This window comes from Eretmochelys imbricata, chromosome 3 (assembly GCF_965152235.1).
Source record: "Eretmochelys imbricata isolate rEreImb1 chromosome 3, rEreImb1.hap1, whole genome shotgun sequence".
Lineage (NCBI taxonomy): Eukaryota > Metazoa > Chordata > Testudines > Cheloniidae > Eretmochelys > Eretmochelys imbricata.
In genome coordinates this window covers 66552421-66571125 of record NC_135574.1, presented here as the reverse complement: position 1 = coordinate 66571125, position 18705 = coordinate 66552421, and the positions used below count along the sequence as shown (strand labels likewise).

At 41.5% G+C, this 18705-nt stretch overlaps 2 protein-coding genes across 8 annotated transcripts in view; one reads left to right on the top strand and one right to left on the bottom strand.

Moving 5' to 3' along the window:
* Positions 1-13546, top strand: part of SNX14 (sorting nexin 14) — an 80811-nt gene extending 67265 nt beyond the window's left edge. For 5 of the 6 annotated variants that reach the window (XM_077812779.1, XM_077812778.1, XM_077812777.1 and 2 more), the window contains 3 exons: positions 3981-4072; positions 4280-4336; positions 13349-13546. In XM_077812779.1, the coding sequence (XP_077668905.1) occupies positions 3981-4072; positions 4280-4336; positions 13349-13387 (188 nt within the window). In that variant the 3' untranslated portion in view covers positions 13388-13546. Of the gene's footprint in view, positions 1-3980; positions 4073-4279; positions 4337-5390; positions 8338-13348 lie in introns of those variants that run through there. The other variant, XM_077812776.1, reaches the window with a different exon arrangement.
* Positions 13547-15528: 1982 nt separating this feature from the next.
* The window catches only part of NT5E (5'-nucleotidase ecto), a 50757-nt gene continuing 47580 nt past the window's right edge, over positions 15529-18705 (bottom strand). The window contains exon 9 of one of the 2 annotated variants that reach the window (XM_077812782.1): positions 15529-16716. In XM_077812782.1, coding sequence (XP_077668908.1) covers positions 16553-16716 — 164 coding nt within the window. In that variant the 3' untranslated portion in view covers positions 15529-16552. The remainder of the gene's footprint in view (positions 16717-18705) is intronic. The other variant, XR_013345588.1, reaches the window with a different exon arrangement.

Below are 18705 nucleotides of genomic sequence, written 5' to 3'. Positions count from 1 at the left end.
CGGTTCTGTTTTTACTTATCAACAATAAGGTCTCATTAGGACCTTCCCACTGGTGGTGAAACCATCGCTGCTATGGGACATCAATCTTGACCTCTCAGTACTTACCAGACCATCCTTTGAACCACTGGCCATGTGCTCCATGTCCTGCCTGTCCATGAAGGTCACTTTCCTAGTCACCATCACATCTGCTAGAAGAGTGAATGAGCTGGGAGCACTCATAGCTGTCTTGCCCTATTCCACATTTCATAATGAGAGAGTTCCTCTTTGCATCTACCCAAAATTCTTCCCTAAGGTAATTTCCAAACTTCACATAAATCAACTTATCTTAAATAACAAATCAATAAATCAGTATTCTTTCCAAAATCTCATGCAACCAATGAGACGATTACTCTCTCTCGACATAGAATGCTAAAGCCCTTCTGATCTGCAAAGAACTAACCAATTATGAAAAGGCCTACACTATTTGTTGCTCTAGTGGAACAATCAAGGGGACAAGCGTCTGCCCAGAGACTCTCTAAGTGGGTCTCTGGCTGTATCATTCTTTATCAGCTGGCATATAATGCACTGCCAGATGGGGTGCAGGCCCATTCCATTACAGCATAGGCAACCTCAATATTATCTCTCTGAGAAGTATCTATGCTGGAAATTTGTAAGGTGGCAACCTGAAGCAGTTCTTTGAGTAGATGCAGCCATGTATTCCACTTAGGTGAGTGCACTGCCCAGAGCACCGGAGCAGAGAATTTTGCCTAGTGGTACCCATAGGAGGCAGCACTCATGCGTCATGCTCATAGTGCCTCCCCTGGCTATATGAGGCAGTGCTGCCTCAAACCCCCACTGCTGCTTCTTACCCCCTTGGCTGGAGTTGGAGCTCTGTGTGGTTCTTAACCTCCCAATCTCTCTCTTTATGGTCTTACCCTGTTGTATATAGTTAGTACCCTTAGTGGTAGTTTGTGTTAGATTTAGTTAGTACTTCCTAGTGTTACCCCTAACAACAATCTCCACACATGGTGTTTGCTGTGCTTGGGTGAGGCTCACGTCAAAGAATGGTGTTTGATTTGCAGATTGTTCACAAAATGGACTTGGGTGGCATGGGGCCTTTGCCTAAAGCAGCACCTGCTCAAAGGGTCCATGCAGCCTGCTTTGACACCGAGGTCAGGTTCTGAGAGTGCTGCCAGTTTGCTCTCTGGAGCTGGTGACTATCTGAAGAGATGGAGGAGCTGCTTCCCATCAAGTGCACCGAGGCAGAGATTGCATAAGACCAATCAAGACCCTCCAGGTTTCATGCACCATCTTGCACCACCAATGTTACCATGGTAGCACTCCTCACCCTCCACTTCGGCATTGTCAGATGTATCAGTACTGCTGCTGACTTCAGGGCCGATGCCACTCGGAGCACCAGAAACAATGGAGGCGTACTTGGTGTCGGCGGTGCAATTTCTACCATCAGTGTCAGTCCCTCCCTGGTTTTGGGAGACGGATTAATCAGACCATTAGCTCACGCCCTCAGGGCTGGCTCTATTTTTATCCCTGGAAACCCAAGATGACTTGGTGTCAAGGTTGGGATTTTCCTCCTTCCATTCTCCATCACGTAGCCCACATTGGGAACCATTCATGGAGTATTGTGGGTATTGGGATTGGCACTTGTGTGGCAGTTGGGATAGGATCCCATGCCCTGCACCTACTGGCCACTAATGCACTCTCATTATGCCCAGTGGCCTCCATAGAATTCGCGGGGCGCTCCTCAGTCATGGTGGTCGCACTCCGCATCTCGCTCCAAGGCGAGATCACTAGGCATGTCTGTGGTGAGGGACGTTGACTTCCCACAGGTTCAGGCACCAGTGAGCCTTCCCATTGTGGAGCCTCCAGAGTTGTCCCATCCAGGACCACCTGTCCAAGAACATGATCCAGTCCTGGTGCAGTTAACTTCCTCTTCATCATCCTTAGATGATTCAATGATGCTCAGCTCTTCCTTTCCTTCGGTGCCTGAAGATTTCAGGGTCTACCATGACATTTTGCAGTGTATGGCTTTTTTCCTGGGCATTCTCCCTGCAGGAGAATGTCCATAAATTGTTGGATATCCTGCAGCCATCTGCTCCTGGGAGAATGACCCTCCCTATTAATGATGCGGTCCTGGAGCCTGTGAAGTTTCTTTTTGGAGCATGCCGGCTTTGGTGTCCCCTGCTGCAAAGCATTTGGGGAAATGCTACTTCTATTCATACCTGAAACATTACTCCTTAGTCCAGGCCTATTCTGCAAATGCAGCTGTTGGAACAGCAGTATTATAGACGTCTATGGTAACTGTATCCTGATACCTCCTGTCCTGTTTGAATACTGCTTACCCATCATCCACATGTCAAATACACATAGGGACCAGCGCTCAAAGAAATGAAAGTCACTTACCTGTAGCCTGAGGTTCTTCGAGAAGTGTGGTCTCTATCTGTATTCCACACCCCTTCCTCCTTACTTTCTGCTTTGGATCCTATTTGATTTTCAGTAAGAGAAAGAACTGGAGAGACATTGGTCCACACCTCTGAAGGCTGATTCCCCACTCTGGCACTCCGAGTGCAGAAGGTGGGGTCCCACAAGGATTTTAAAAATTAATACTTGCCACTCCAGGCTTGTATTAAACCCCCAAGGTTACAGCTTTTCTCTGACCTTGGCTTGGTAAATGCTGCCACCCCCCCCAAGTGAAAAACTGTCTCTTGCAAATCCTGGAAAAACTCACTTGGGAAGTTTTCCCTGAGGCCCCTCGGCTTTTCCACCCCTCCCTCAGGGAAGCCGAGAAACAAACAAAAGGGAAACCTATTTGTTGCCACCAGCTAATGGAAAAATGCATGCACAGACCTTTTAAGACACACAACCAATCAGGTTCTTAAAAAAAGTAAATTTTATTAAAAGCAAAAAAGAAAATATATCTGGAACTTAGGCTTTTGCTAGATTTTAAAAGAGCAATTCCAAAAATTGAGCACCCAAAATAGCTTTCTTGGGGGTTCAGCTTAAAGGTTACAAGCAAACAAAAGCATCTGGGGTTAGCACAGAGTAGTCCACAAGCCTTACAGAAAATAGATGCAATTAGGGTTATTTCTTTTATCTAAACATTCCTTGTCCCAGTGAATTCTTCTAGGTATGGACGATGAATTTTCATACCTGGTCCAAACTTTACACAGCATTCCAGATACCCCTGTCTCCAGCCCAGAGAGTCAAAGGGAAAGCTTTTCCCCTTTTAAAAAGTTCTAGCCTTCCCGTTGGCTTTTTTGGTCAGGTACCCACTCCCTTTTCTTTACCTGGGGACTTTTTAACCCTTTACAGGTGAAGCAAGCAGCCACCAAGAGGGACTTTATAGGTATCTATCTGGCTAGGTGCCCAAAAAAGGGAGCTCCCCCCTTCATTTATCACAACATCTCTCCTTATACCCTCAGTACAGAGCATGAAGGGGAGTAACTGCTCAGGCATGGACTAATGGATGCTACTTGCTAGAAATCACATCTCAAAGAACCTCCGTGTACAGATAAGGAACTTATGTTTTATTACACAAAGCATTAGGGCAGTAAACTCAGGTTGTATTTTTTTCACCTAAAATCTGGCAGTGACTTAGTTCTATGCCATTGAAAGTAAAACTACAAGTGAAAAGATATATGTGTATATTGCTGCAGTGAGTTGGCTAACAAAGGAATAATTTATCTCATATTAAGAACTTGAAGACATAAGCTTCCACTTGTACCTCTTGAAATTCATTTAGTACGCACTTTGGCTAATTCTTAGCTAAAATAGTATAATCAAAGGGGTTCAGAAAGATTTTTGACTTACGTGGTTATAAAAACAAATTCATTTGAAAGGTAAAGTTATAGCATACAAGTTTAGAGCTATTGGAAGTGCGGAGGATATGATCTACTGAATTTTGGTCTAGCCATGCTTTACTGTAGCACATAACTAATTTGTAATGGCTTTTTGTGATTAGTATGTGTTGGTATCTGGTCTAGATTTGATAGGCAAATGCATTGGAGAAGACGCCAAGTATGAAGGCATCAGACTTCTGTTTGATGGAATGCAGCAGCCAGTGCTTAACAAGCAGGTACTTTTAATTCTGAAAACAATTACATGAGAAACCTTACCGCTTGGTGTAGTGTTTCATAAAGGCTTTCAGTGATCTTTTGTGTATCCCAGGTAAATGCAAATTCTCTTTTAATTGTTAAAAATGAAGAGCAATATAGTTGTTCTAAAGGGTTATTAGAACTGACCTTGACCCTTTTACAACAGCTACTTTTTCTGTTTTTTTTAGTTGACTTATGTTCTGCTGGATATTGGGATACAAGAACTGTTCCCAGAGCTCAATAAGGTATGTGATGACAAACCCATATAAGTGCTGCAGAATAGATCTCCTCTAATCTTAGTCACTTTAAACTCCTCCACTATATTAATCACAAGCAGATAGACAAGAAATCCCAACAGTTACTGTTATCATTACCCATCGAAAGGTTAACTTCATTGAGGAGTCTGTATTTTGTTAGGTTGAAAGATGCCTTCAGATCTACCAAGGCCAAACTTTTTAATTTTTGCTGATTAAAATTTTTCTCATGAGGCCTGTAAGTTGTGCTAGAAGTAGAGGTGCCAGTGAAACTGTGCAGGGTAGCCAGCGGGCTATCCCCGTATGCCTTGTCATTATTGACTGTCAAATTTCAGCAGATGCTGCCTTTGGAAAATTTATCCTGCTTGTTGCATTCTGATGGAGGTTCAGCATTTTTCCCATCAAATGTGTATTTTGTTGTACCTAATTTTGGTTATTGCTTTCTGGAATTCTCAGTGTCCAGATAAAGGAGAGAGTAATCACATGGCTAAAAAGTACTGTATAAGGGCTAAGCACTATTTATATAGTGTATAGTAATCTGGAGGGGTGTGATGTGTTTGTATCTACTGTGTATGTCAAACTTTTTGAAAGAGAATTGCATAATGAGTTTTTTGTTAGCCAAGTAACTTTGATATTTTATTTAAAATATAGAACTTGCATCTTAACAACTGAGATTGTAAGCACCACAGCACGGGAGCTGCATCTTAGAGTTTGCATAGTGCCAAGCACAGTTTTAGCACTTAACTCAAAAATAATACCCTGTCGTTGGAGCCAAATTAATATTTCAGTTTTTCTTGGTAAATATAAGTTAATAATGGAGGTTGAAATGGAGGCCATGTATATTACTTACTTTCACGAAAGAGAGACCTAACTTACTTAGTTGAAACTGCTTTGTGCCTCGGACTCGTCTTTAATTCCTCTTGTATTTATGCGTTCTAGTGATTTCAAATTGAGGGCAGTGGAAATAAGTAAAGGGAAAAGAGAAGTAGCTTTATGGCCCAAGACTATCAGGCTGCTACTCTAATGCACTGAACTATTTCTGTAGGTGTCCTGGTACTTAACGCTATATCACCAGTAACATTAACCAATCCCTCAACTGAAGACTTCAAAATGAAGGTTAGAAAAAATGGTTCAAGTTTTTAAAAATCTTACAGGACAAGTTGAATTGTATAATCTGCAGTCATGCTAGACTGCATGTGGATGTACAAAGAACCTATCAAGAAGTTGAAAAAGAAAATGAACTCTGGGAATTATGTACTCCAGAAATTGACCAGTACAAAATGGGGAGTTCACCCCCAAATACTCCAAGCAACTAGTCACTCCTTGTGTTACTCAATTGCTGGTATTGTGCACCAGTGTGGTCATGCTCTATCCATGCACACGCAATTGATACTGACCTCAGTCAATCCTGTAGGATCATCACAGGGACTTTGAAAGTGACCCCCACACTGTCACTATCCTGCCTTTTGGGATTGCACCACCATCAGTGAGGTGGGATGCCTTCAGTAAAAAGGACACTAAAACAGATGCATGGTCCAAGACACGCATTGTATGGACACATTCCACCATCCAAGAGGCTGAAGTCCAGAAAGATACTTGCCTCTGAATATCCCGTACTTCAGAATACCATTGTGGAAGGAGAGAAATGCCAATGATTCCAGAGAACCTTCAGAACAACTCCCTCCAGACACCTCGAACTGGTTGCTCTAAATCACGTGAGAGCTAGGGTGGTAAAGCCTTGTGACACTATGACCAAGTGGAATTTGATAAATGACCCCAAATGTGAATGTGGAGAGCCTAGTCCAGTGGCTTTCAACCTGCGGGCCACTTGTGGGCCAATTAGCACACAGCTGCGGCCCAGCTGTCTGTTTAAAAAAAAAAAATTCAAAATTTGCTGCTCCAGTCTGGCGGAGGGTGGGGTTGGCTGAGGGGAGACAGCATCTGGCAGTCCTACTGGAGCGCTCCTGCCAGCAGGGGGCAGGTGAGTGCTGCAGGGGGCAGGGTGTGGGCCACTGGCCTAATTGACGAAAGAGCTATGGCCCTAGCTCTGGAAGCTTGATGCTCTTTTCCCCTCCCACTTGGTGGAAGCTGAGAGGGTCTAGGTCTCTTTCTTGGACTTCAGTGGCTGAAAAAGGGCAGAGATGAGGCCCCCACTTGACAAATTCAGCTACTCCCTCTTTGGCATGTGTGAAGGGGACCTTTTCTCCTAGGAGGCAAAAGCATTCTAGTGGAGATAACAGGTCTGGGATCAGGGTTGGGGGGAGGCAGCAGAAGAGAGACTGGCAGAAGAAAGACAACTGGTATGAGAGGGGTGGAAAACATGGCACAGGATGAGGGATAAGATCTGGAGTCCCAAAGTACCAAGAAAACAGGGGAGAATAAAATAGGTGATAGTTGCTTGATTCTAGGTTGGGGATTACATTTTGATTTCACCCCCATTCCTCCAATCTATCTGTCTAATTCCTATTGATTTGGTAGCTGAAATTTTCATATATAGTCTCCCTCCTAAAAATGCCCTTCCTGCTACCCTTTTTGAAAGAGCCTTGAAGGGAATCTCTTCTTCTTTCCCTCCAATAAATGAGGGGGAGGCGGGGAGCCCTGAAATTACAATCCGGTTTTTGCTTAGTTATTAGTTAACTGTTTGGGTTTTTTTTGGCAAAAGTCTTGACTCAAGTGTCTGGTCTGGCCAGAGTTACTTTAAGACTTCTGAGATTTATGTTCATTATAAAAATTAGAGAGTTACAACTAGTTACCTACAGAATGGTCCCTGTTTAATGTTGGCTTTCTTTTTGTCCAGTTGAGGAATTGTATTAAAACTAAAAATATATTCAGATTCTGAGCAAGAACACACAAAATGAGAGCTCTTCCCATCAATATTTAAAGAGAGGCTGAACCTAGCTTTTGGAGCATTGTTGTTACAGAACACTCACTGTGACGGGATCCCTGCGGTGCAGCCTGCGACTGTGGGACCACTGTGCCCCCTTAACTCTCCAGCCGGGGCAGTCTCTCACAATGCTTTGCTAGTGACAAGCAGCAAACCCCTCCAGGAGCTGTGATCACTCAACACAACTGCGTGTGGAGCCCCACGGCCAGCTAGATTGCATGAATGCTCCCAGAGCCACTCATGAATCACACAGATAAAGTTTCAGAGTAACAGCCGTGTTAGTCTGTATTCGCAAAAAGAAAAGGAGGACTTGTGGCACCTTAGAGACTAACCAATTTATTTGAGCATGAGCTTTCGTGAGCTACAGCTCACTTCATCGGATAAAGTGTTTTCTTAAAATTAACGTGTGCTGGGTCATCATCCAAGACTGCTATAACATGAAATATATGGCAAAATGCTGCTAAAACAGAAAAGGCGACATATAGTTCTCCCCCAAGGTGTTCAGTCACAAATTATTTAATGCATTATTTTTTTAATGAGTATCATCTACATGGAAGCATGACCTCTGGAGTGGTGGCTGAAGCATGAAGGGGCATACAAATGTTTAGCATATCTGGCATGTAAATACCTTGCAATGCCGGCTACCAAAGTGCCATGCGAACGTCTGTTCTCACTTTCAGGTGACACTGTAAATAAGAAGCAGGCAGCATTATCTCCTATAAATGCAAAACAGACTTGTTTCTCTTAGCAATTGGCTGAACAAGAATTAGGACTGAGTGGACTTGTAGGCTCTGAAGTTTTACATTGTTTTGTTTTTGAGTGCAATTACGTAAGAAAAATCTACATTTGTAAGTTGCACTTTCACAATAAAGAGATTGTACTACAGTGCTTGTATGAGGTGAATTGAAAAATACTATTTCTTTTTTCTCATTTTTACAGTGCAAATATTTGTAATAATATAAAGTGAACATTTTATAATTTGTATTCTGTGTTGTAATTGAAATCGATAAATTTGAAAATGTAGAAAACATCCAAAAATATTTAATAAATTTCAATTGGTATTCTATTGTTTAACAGTGCGAATAAAACTGCAATTAATTGCGATGAATTTTTTTGAGTTAATTGCGTGAGTTATCTGTGATTGACAGCCCTGATTTATATAGAACAATGGCTTTCAGCAGATCATAACCTTTCCCTTGATACCTTACATGGCATGCTTTAAATGCAAGATCACAATTGTATATAAATGAGGAATATGGGGGTTACAGGGCACTCCCCAAAGGTATAGTGTTTCACACTCACATACTAGACACATCTTGGGACTCAGGAGAGAAGTCAGCTAATTTTCAAAAAATAAATCAAGTGTTTATGCTTCTCCCTCAGCAGCTGCTTGGGATTTTGGGAATGAATCTGCATTTTGAGGCAGCATTGCTTGTTCAGAAGACCTAAATGAGGACGTTTATTTTTGAAATATCCCATTGAAGATCATAGAATTGTACAATTATAGAAATGTAGGGCTGGAAGGGACCCCGAGAGGTTATCTAGCCCAGCGCTCTCTGCCAAGTATACCTAGACCATCACTGACAGGTGTTTGTCTAACTTGTTCATAAAAACCTCCAATGACGGGAATTCCACAACCTTTCTTGTAAGCTTATTCTAATGTTTGACTCTCTATGCAGGAAAACTTTCTCATAGCTAACCTGACTCTCCCTTGCTGAAAATTAAGTCAATTAGTCATTGTCCTACTTTCAGTGGAGATAGAAAACAATTGATCACTCTTTACAACAGCCCTTAACACATTTGAAGACTGTGATCAGGTCCCCCTCCTCAGTTGTATTTTCTCAAAACTGAATATGCCAGTTTATTTACCCTTTGCGCATGTGTCAGATTTTCCAAACCTTTTATCATTTTTGGTGCTCTCCACTAGACTCTCTCCAGTTTGTCTACATCTTTCTCAAGTGTGGCACTCAGAACCGGAAACAGTACTTCAGCTGAGACCTCACCAGTGCCTAGCAGAGTGAGACAGTTAACTCCTTTGTTTTACATACAACTCCCCTGTCATATATGTCCCAGAATATTAGCCTTTTTTGCACCTGTATCACATTGTTGGCTCATATTCAATCTGTGATGCACCACAACCCTAAGATCCTTTTCAGCAGTACTACCATATAGCCAGCTTTCCCCATTTTGTAGTTGTGCATTTGATTTTTTTCCATCCTAAGTGCACTTGTCTTTATTGCATTTTATCTTGTTGATTTCAGCCAAGTTCTCCAATTTAAGGTTGTTTTGAATTCTAATTCTGGTCTTCAAAGTGCTTGCAAACCCTCCCAGCTTTGTGTCTTCTGCAGATTTTATAAATATACTCTCCACTCCATTGGAGTCCTCGCATTAGGAATCCATTAGGAATGCAGCTTCGATGCAGCATGCCCCACCAGAGATTCTGCAGCTCTTCGATCTTTGTGGTGCTGCAGAAAACGCAGACACCCTCCTCTAGCTGGGTGCCTCAGTCAAGTTCACCAGTACCATAGCCAGCTAGAGGCAGAAGCTCTAGAAAAGACTCTGAGGAGAGGCATTTCCTAGAGCACTCATTGACCAGAAAGAAGGGATCACTGCCTCTGGAACCTGGCCAGGTCCATCAAGGCTGACCTGTGAAAAATCCTTGTGTCAGGAATCATTACCACTACCAACCACTCCAGAGGCATATGAAGACCTGCTTAGCCTTTCAGTGCCAATATCCCCAGTGGTACAGAAAGGCTTCCAGTCACCACATCAGGAGCATTCGGTACCACTACAGCCCACACTTCCACAAAAGCCAGTGCAGTTGAGAGGCAAGCCAGCAATGATATCCTTGGTACTGCCATCCCTGGATTCTGGCTACCTATCCCCAGTTCTCACTGGCTGTGCTCTTCCATTTTCTGAGGGCTCAGGCTCTTCTTTGTCAGACTTGGGGGTGTATTCTTGTGTCCCAGCTAGTTCTCAGAGAACTGGGGACCATGGATGTCACAGTAATTACAGCACTGGCTGCCTCCTCAGGGGCAATGGCCCAGTCAAGCAGGAGTCCTAGGCCCATATCTGTGGCCATTCTGGATGCTGTGGGGAATCCCCCCCACCTGCTAGGACTTCTATTCACCTTCCTTGTTTGGTTTCCTCAAGGGTGCACCAAAAGAATTGGCACCACAGACAACATTCTCTAGTACCCGGTACTGAGAGCATCCAGAAGTCACTTGGGTGGCTTCTCCACCATAAGACTCAGAGCAGCCACTACCTCAGCATCCTGTGGTGTCCTCCTCTTCATCACCAGACAAGGCTGTAAAGGTGGCAGGTTTAAGCACCACCAGAGGACCATGAGGCTCATCAAGATCTACTGAGAAGGGTAGTCTCTTGTTCTTGACATTCAGGCAGAGGAGGTCTGTGAGAGCTCTCACAAGTTAGTGGACATTCTGTTACCAATGGCCCTTTCTAAAATGGTGCTGCGATTCATGAAGCAATTATGAAGACAGTTAAGGCACTTGAGTAGACCCCCATATCTCCCACAACAAAATGGGCCAAGAGGAGGTACTACAACCGTTCTAAAGGATATGAGCCCTTGTTTTCTCATCCTCCTCCAGGCTCCTTAGTAATAGAATCTGCTAACCAGCAGGAGAGGTAAGGACACCAAGCATCAACATGTAAAGGCAAAGATTCAAAAAGACTGGACTCGCTGGGTCGCAAACGTTAATCCTTGCGAAGTCTGCAATTTAGGATTGCAAACCAGCAGGCACTCTTGAATCACTATGACTTCACGCTTGGGGAAGACATTAAATTCAAGAACAGGTTACCAGAGAGCTGCAGGCAGGAATTCACTATAATGATGGAAGAAGGTAAGTTGGTTGCCAGAACTGATCCTCAGAACAATTTGGATGGTGTGGACTTGGCAGCTCGAACCATGGCATCAGCTATTACTTTAAGATGTTCATGGTTTCAGTTCTCTGGGCTCCCCCAGAGGTCTGCCAGGCCATTCTTGACCTTGCTTTCGAAGGTCCGTCTTTGGTTTTGGATAATTTAACAATAAGCTCCAGAGACCCCTGTGGGATGCCAGGAGATATGTCCTTCCAGTCTGACAATGAATCATGGATAACTACTCTTTGAGTATGGGCTTTCAACCAGTTGTGCACCCACCTTATAGTAATTTCATTTCGATCACATTTCCTTAGTTTACTAATGCCTTTTATGACCCTTGCTAGATGTAATTCATTTTGTGCCTTAGTTTTTGATTTTCTCTCTACATTCTTGTGGGTATTTGGTACTTGTCCTTAGCTATTTGTCTGTGTCCACTTTTTGTAGAATTCCCTTTGGATTTTCACATCATTAAAGGGTTCTTGATGGTGCCATATTGGCTTCTTACTGTTCTTCTTGTCTTTCCTTCACATTGAGCTATTCTCATTGTGCTGTTGTGCCTTAAATATTGTCTCTGAGAAACGGCCAGCTCTCCTGAATTCCTTTTCTCCTTAGTTTTCTTCCCATGGGACCTTACCTGTCAGTTCTCCAAGCTTTTTTTTTTTTTTTGAGCGTTTTTTTGAAGTCATTGTCCTTGTTCTGCAGCTCTCTTGCGTTCCTTTCCTTAGCATGATGACATCTGTCATTTCATGGTCACTTTCACCCAGATTGCTTTTCCTACCTTCAGATTCACAACCAGTTCCTTCCTGTCCCCCTCGTTACTAGTTCCACTTTCTGAAACAAGTTATCCCAAATACATTCCAAGAATTTTTTGGACATTGTGTTTGCCCTATTACTTTTGTAACAGATATATGGGTAGTTAAAGTTCTCCATTATTACCAGGTCTTGGATTCTGGATATTGCTGTTTGTTGTAGAAATGCCTCATCTACCTCCTCCGCCTGATTTGGTGGTCTCTAGTGACCCCTACCTTGACATCATTCTTGTTTCCCCTTCACCCCCACTTATCTTTACCTAGAAACTTTCAGCTGGTCTGCATCTGACCTCCTTCTGGACCTCAGAACAAGTGTATATGTTCTTGATATATAATGCAACACCTTCTCCCTTTTTCCCTGCTTGTCCTTTCTGAACAAGCTCTACTCTTCTATACCAATATTCCAGTTGTGAGGTTTATCCCACCAAGACTTACCAGTGATGCTAATTAAATCATAATCTATCTTGTGTACTACTAATTCTAGTTCTTCCTATTTATTCCTCATATTCTTGCATTTGTGTATCAACATCCTAAGATGTTGAGCACATTCCCCTGCTCTTTTTCCTCTTGTTGCTCCTATTGACCCTGTTGTAATTTTCCATTTTCCCCGTATCCCTCCTCCCGCAACATCTAGCTTTGTTTGTTTGTTTGTCTTTTTTTGTGCCTACTTGGGGCATTTGTCACCTGCCCCCTTTGAACCTAGTTTAAAATGAGGTATTATGCTGTAAAGCCATAGCTTGTTTATATATTTGGTTAATAACCCAGTTCTTAACTGGTGCTATGAAATAATTCCCGGGCTTCAGGTTTATATCTATCTTTGTTTGTTTTGTCCAGCCGTTCTGTTTCCTTTTCAGCCATTAATCTTCGTGTCTGATGTCTTGGATTCTTATTTGATTAGACTTGTCATTACCAGTATACATTTAATCATTTCAGATGTACTGGATTTAACACCCAAATAAACATTCATAAATAGATTATAGAAGAGCTGTCTTTTTAGAAGAGCAGTAAAATGCCATTATATAAACTCAGTCTCAAACACAATGTACATCTAATCTGGAAACCCTGGGGTGGTGAGCTGGGATGATAGAGGGAGGAAGAAATCACAGCAGGGAAATGAAGAGAAATGAGAGGTAAAGACTGAAGATTTTATTTCAGAATGAGGGATTCTAGATCATAGGATTGTGTTGAGAAAAGCTGGTTTAAGGTTTGGGAACAGAAGGAAATTACAGAGAAAGGACATTTCCTGATTTAAGGCACAGTAGGGGGGAAAAATTGTGAACATTATCCTTTAATTTCTGGACCTCCATATTTATTATGGTTTCTAATGTGTTTAAAATATTTTGTTCATTGTGATTGTTTCTATGTAAATATATGTTTCCATACATCAGTAAATTACAGTGCAAATTTTTTCTCAATTACTACTTATAATAGGTTCAGAAGGAAGCTACCTCTGTATCATCTTGGATGTAAAAGCAGGAGCTTGGATGAACACCAAATGGAAATGTCTGCAGTGCACTAATTTAATGGATGTGAAACATTTTAGTCTTGAATTGTATATTTTCTTGTAAATAACAGTGAAATTTAACTTCTGAAGGTCTGTTTGCCTAATAAAGATTAATTCAAATTTAATACTGATTGAAATTAAAGAACTTTGTCCACTATTTGAACTTGTTACCCCTCTTCTCAAAAGTGTAACTGTTGCTAATAGACAAAATATTCATTTTACAAAGAATTGTCAGTGTAGGAGAGAATATGGTAATGTTTATTGTACATTGAAAAGCAGACCTGTAGAGGACGTAAATGAGTACTGCTAAAAACAAAGGGGTCATCGTCCTGAAAGGATATTTTGAAAAACTCTGGAATTAGGAAGATTTTGTGGGGAGGTGGCTACTGTATATAAACTTAGCTTTGATAGAGTAAGGTTGTAAAATATTGCTAAAAATTTCCCCAAACTAAATCTCTGTCTGTCTTCACTTTCTATGAAAAAAAATTGAATCTGTTGCAAGCAAATCATTATCTCAAAGCTTAAGTTTTTGGCCTTCCATATTTTGTTAGCATGAAAAGTACTTACATTTTGTAGAGAACGGGGAGCAAATGATCATTAAGTGTTCAGTTTATCTAGCAACTGATGTTGAAATATGAAGCACTTCAGAAATAATTAGGTTGGTGGGGGTTTTTTTCTGTTTTTACTTCAGAAATATCACAAATATGAAGTCTTGCCAAAGTCTTCCTTAGAGGACTAAAAAACTGGAGTGGGAGCCCCATCTGTTCTTGATGGAATATGTTTAAAGAATCTTTCCATGTTGAGATTCCCTCCCTTCTCCCGCCCCATGTGCATTTTAAGCTTTTTCCCCCCTTCAAAATAACACAATCCTCTGCTTGAGTGATATTAGTAAACCCATTGACAAGTCCTTTCTAAACTAGTTTTATTTTTTGTAGTTACATATTACATGTCCATGCTATCTATACCTTTTCACAGATACTCCTGGGCAGCACTTTCAGAAAATGTCAACACCAAATAAGATAGCTTTGTATTCTAACAAGAAGTTTAAAACAAGTACACAAATCTGAAACTCTGTTAGAGTTCTTGGTCAACCTCTGAGTCACATAACTTTTATATCCCCTTCCCATTTACTCCCTCCTCCCTTTTGCACAAAGATAGCTAAAATGTTAATTCCGCTGGCCAAATCCACCTCATTGGATAACTTGAAGGATACAGCAGAAGCTATCTACAAGGTTTAGATGCTTCTTGGCCCATAGGTGTAACCTTTTGTTGGTTTTTTTATGTCTGTTTAAAAGACACTGATCTGTAAATCAGACTAACTTTTATTCTGCTGGAAGTCTTTGCCTCTGACATTTTCTTATCTATAAGTGGAAGTTGCTGCCTCTAAAAGAGAGTACCTGTTGAAGGAATAAGTACAGAATACTATTGAGATGGTATGTGAAATCCAAAAACTCTGCAACTTCCTGGGAACCCACCTTTCTAAGAATGTGGCAGTCTTAATCTCCTAGTTTAAGAGGAGCTTATGTCTGGTTTAAACACTGAAGCATAGTCAATCTCCATAAGAGGGGGCAAATTATCTCCTATTTGCTTCCTGTGTGGTTCTGCACCATCTGTGGCGTGTGGTGCTGGCCACTGTCACAGACTACAGGACTAACTGGACCCCAGGTCTCATTCAGTATGTTAATTCTTATGTTCCTATGCATATTTAGCAAAAGATATGAGCTGTCTCTCCCAACCCACCCTGGAAGGTTTTGGGGATGAGGATAAATATTGTTTGAGAAGGCTGGATCTGAGATGGACAAACAGGTAACAACTAACTTGTAACTAAATGTCTTAAGCGTACAAGAAGGTGGTAGCTATGCTAATATTTTACCTTATCAGAAGTTTAAAAATGCCTCTCTTAGAAACAGTGAGATGCAACCCCACATAGCTCAAGGTTTTTCCAGAACTACCTTATGTTGGAAGTTACCGATTTGAGAAGTAAATATTGACCATACAGAATAATTTATTTCCTGTTCATAATTTGCCTCTAGTATTAAATGTCCCATGTATGTAGTTCCTAGATAAAATGATTGGTTGTAATATAAATAGGTTCTGATTAACGTGGTGCCATCAGTTCATTTTTATTTTCTGGAAAACAGATTAAGTGAATTGAAAATCAATTACATACAGCTACACACAAACCATATGGAAACGTTTTGATATTAAGTTCCTTTATTAGTGGGAAGGTGATGGAAGGGTTTGCAATATCTGTAACTAAAAATTGTAACTAAAGCTGGTGCGGAAATGAGCTGATGTCATGCAATAATAGTGGTAAACTTGGTCCAGTTATTTCAGGCACTGACATAGCCAAGACAAGTGTTATTGAAAACTGGATACAGTTGTCACATTTAAGTTTTCAACCCTGCATAGGGGACAGAGGAAAGTAGTAATGCATCTATAAGTAGGAATTTACTTACACTACTGAAAAAAAGATTGTTTTCACTGTTTCAGCGTGCATGGGAAGAGTTGGAGGGAAAATTTTACACTGATATGCTTGTAAATATTTCTATAAAATACAAATTATTTTCTCCATGGAATAGGATGTTTTTCCTTTAATGCTTTGCTCTTTGGAACTTGAGTTTGAGGGTAGAAACATCAAGGAAGTGCACTTAAACCTGCTGTATCAAATTTGGAAACCGACTACCTGCCAAAATGTCCCATCATTCTGTATAGTATGCTTCACAGCTTTTTTTCAGAGCCAAGCATTGATAGCCAGATCTGGGCAAAAAACCTGTTAGAATGTGTCAACCTTCAGCAAAGCTGTTTTGTTTGTTCCCCAGAGAGATACATCTCAGGAAGCCCTTGGTCAAATGACCCCAAATTTGGCTCAGTATTCCTACCTCAAACCCCTACGAAGCACACCAAATTTTAAGGCAACCTAGGTAACCAAGCACATAATACAGCATTTAGAAGAGCCGTGTTTTAGAGAGAGCTCGTCTCAATCTTGACTGTAGTACAGCTGCCCCTCCACTGTAATTACTGAATGCCTGCCGAGAGCTAGGACCTGTTTAAACATGTGCTGGGAGGTGCAGGCAAAGGGGAGGGGAGCAGGCATTCTAGCAGCAGTCTAAAAGCATCGCAAATAAGAATTAAAAAATAAAGTGCAGGATTGTCACTGTGAATAGTCCAGCAATCAGAGTAATACTTCCTTGGATGAAATTTCCTGCAGAAAACTTTACTCGACCTTCAACTGCTGGAAAAACACGTCCCATTCTAGAGATGTAATTGGAAACTACTTCAACATCGAGATCACCTAGATAAACAGAAGTTATACATAGATATTGTGAAATTACAATTAATGTTAAATAGCACCCTCAAACTTTGTTTTCTTGATTCTCATTTTTAACTATAATTTCCCTTGAATGAGGAATTGCTTTCTACTACATTTTCATATTCAGGAGAGCACAATTATTTAGGACAGTGGTTTTCAACCTGTGGTCTGCAGACCCCTGGGGGTCCACAGACTATGTCTAAGATTTCCAAAGGGTTCCACACCTCCACTTGAAAATGTTTAAGGTTGCAAACCACTGGTTTAGGACATCAATGGACTGGGAAATCACAACTGATTATAAATGTGTGTTCTACAGGGATGGACAGCTAGAACAGTTGAACTTTTCACAATAGTTGTTCCTAGAATGTCCAAGGTGGGCATCTGAAAGTTTACTGGGAAGTGCATTGCCCTTGCCATAGTTACTCTGGTTTATCTTTGTAGGGTTCCTAGGGCATATCGAGTTTCCTGGCATGTTTACACAAAGAGTGATCCTGAGTCCCATTTCCAAAGGATTCTCTCACACTGTGCATTGTTATGCTGGTAACAGGTATGCATAGCTGACAGGTTATGCACTGTACCTTTCTAGTGTTAAATCTTTAGTATGTTTAGGAACTGTGCACTTCCTTGTACACACAGACTCCTTGTGAATTTTTCTTCAATATGTTAATTTATTTCTGTAGAGGGTTTTACTGGGAGTTGTTTTAACATTACAAAATAAGTGGTAATTATGCAAATATGTTCACCTAATGAACATAAAGACACTATAGATGAACTGACTTTGAAATAGCTATGGCTCAAAAGATCCCATCTGTGAGGGATGCAAAAACCATAGATTCTCAGACTAAGGTCAGAAAGGACCACCACTGAACTCTTGCACATTGCAGGCTACAGAACCTCCCCCCCAACAGACCCCTAGCCTCTGGCTGAGTTACTGAAGTCCTCAAATCATGGTTTAACGACTTCAAGTTACAGACACTCCACCATTTACACTAGTTTAAACCTGCAAGTGACCCAGGCCCTATGCTGGAGGGGAAGGTGAAAAACTCCCAGGGTCTCTGCCAATCTGACTCAGGGGAAAATTCCTTCCCAACCCAAATATGGTGATCAGTTAGACCCTGAGCATGTGAGCAAGAACCACCAGCCAGACACATGGGAAAGAATTCTCTGTAGTAACTCAGAGCTCTCTCCAGCTAGTGTCCCATCTCCAGCTGTTGGGGATTTTTGCTACTGGCAGTTGCCAATAGGCCACATGCCATTGTAGGCAGTCCTGTCATACCAGTCCCTCCATAAACCTATCAAGCTCAGTCTTACAGGGTTTTTGCCCCCACTGCTCCCCTTGGGAGATGGCTCCAGAATGTCACCCCTCTGAGGGTTAGAAACTTTTACCTAATTTCAAGCCTAAACTTGTTGATGGCTAGCTAATATCCCATTTGTTCTTGTGTCCACACTGGTGCTTAACTTTAAGTCCTCTCCCATGCTGGTATTTATACCTCTGATGTATTTATAGAGAGCAATCATATCTCCCTTCAGCCTTCCTTTGGTTAGGCTAAACAAGCCAAGCTCTTTGAGTCTCCCCTCATAAAGTAGGTTTTCCATTCCTTAGATAATCCGAGTAGCCCTTCTCTGCATCTGTTCCAGTTTGAATTCATCTTTCTTAAACATGGGCAACCAGAACTGCACAGAGTATTCCAGATGAGGTATGACCTGTGCCTTATATAATGGTACTAACATTTTCCTGTCTCTACGGGAAATACTTCACCTGATGGATCATAGGACTGCATTAGTCTTTTTCACAGCCACATCACATTGACAGCTCGTAGTCATCCTGTGATCAACCAATACACACGTCTTTCTCCTCCTCTGTCACTTCCAACTGACATAAGTCCCTAGCTTATAGCAAAAATTCTTCTTGTTAGTCTCTAAACGCATGACCTTGCACTTTGTGATTATTAAATTTCATCTAATTTCTAT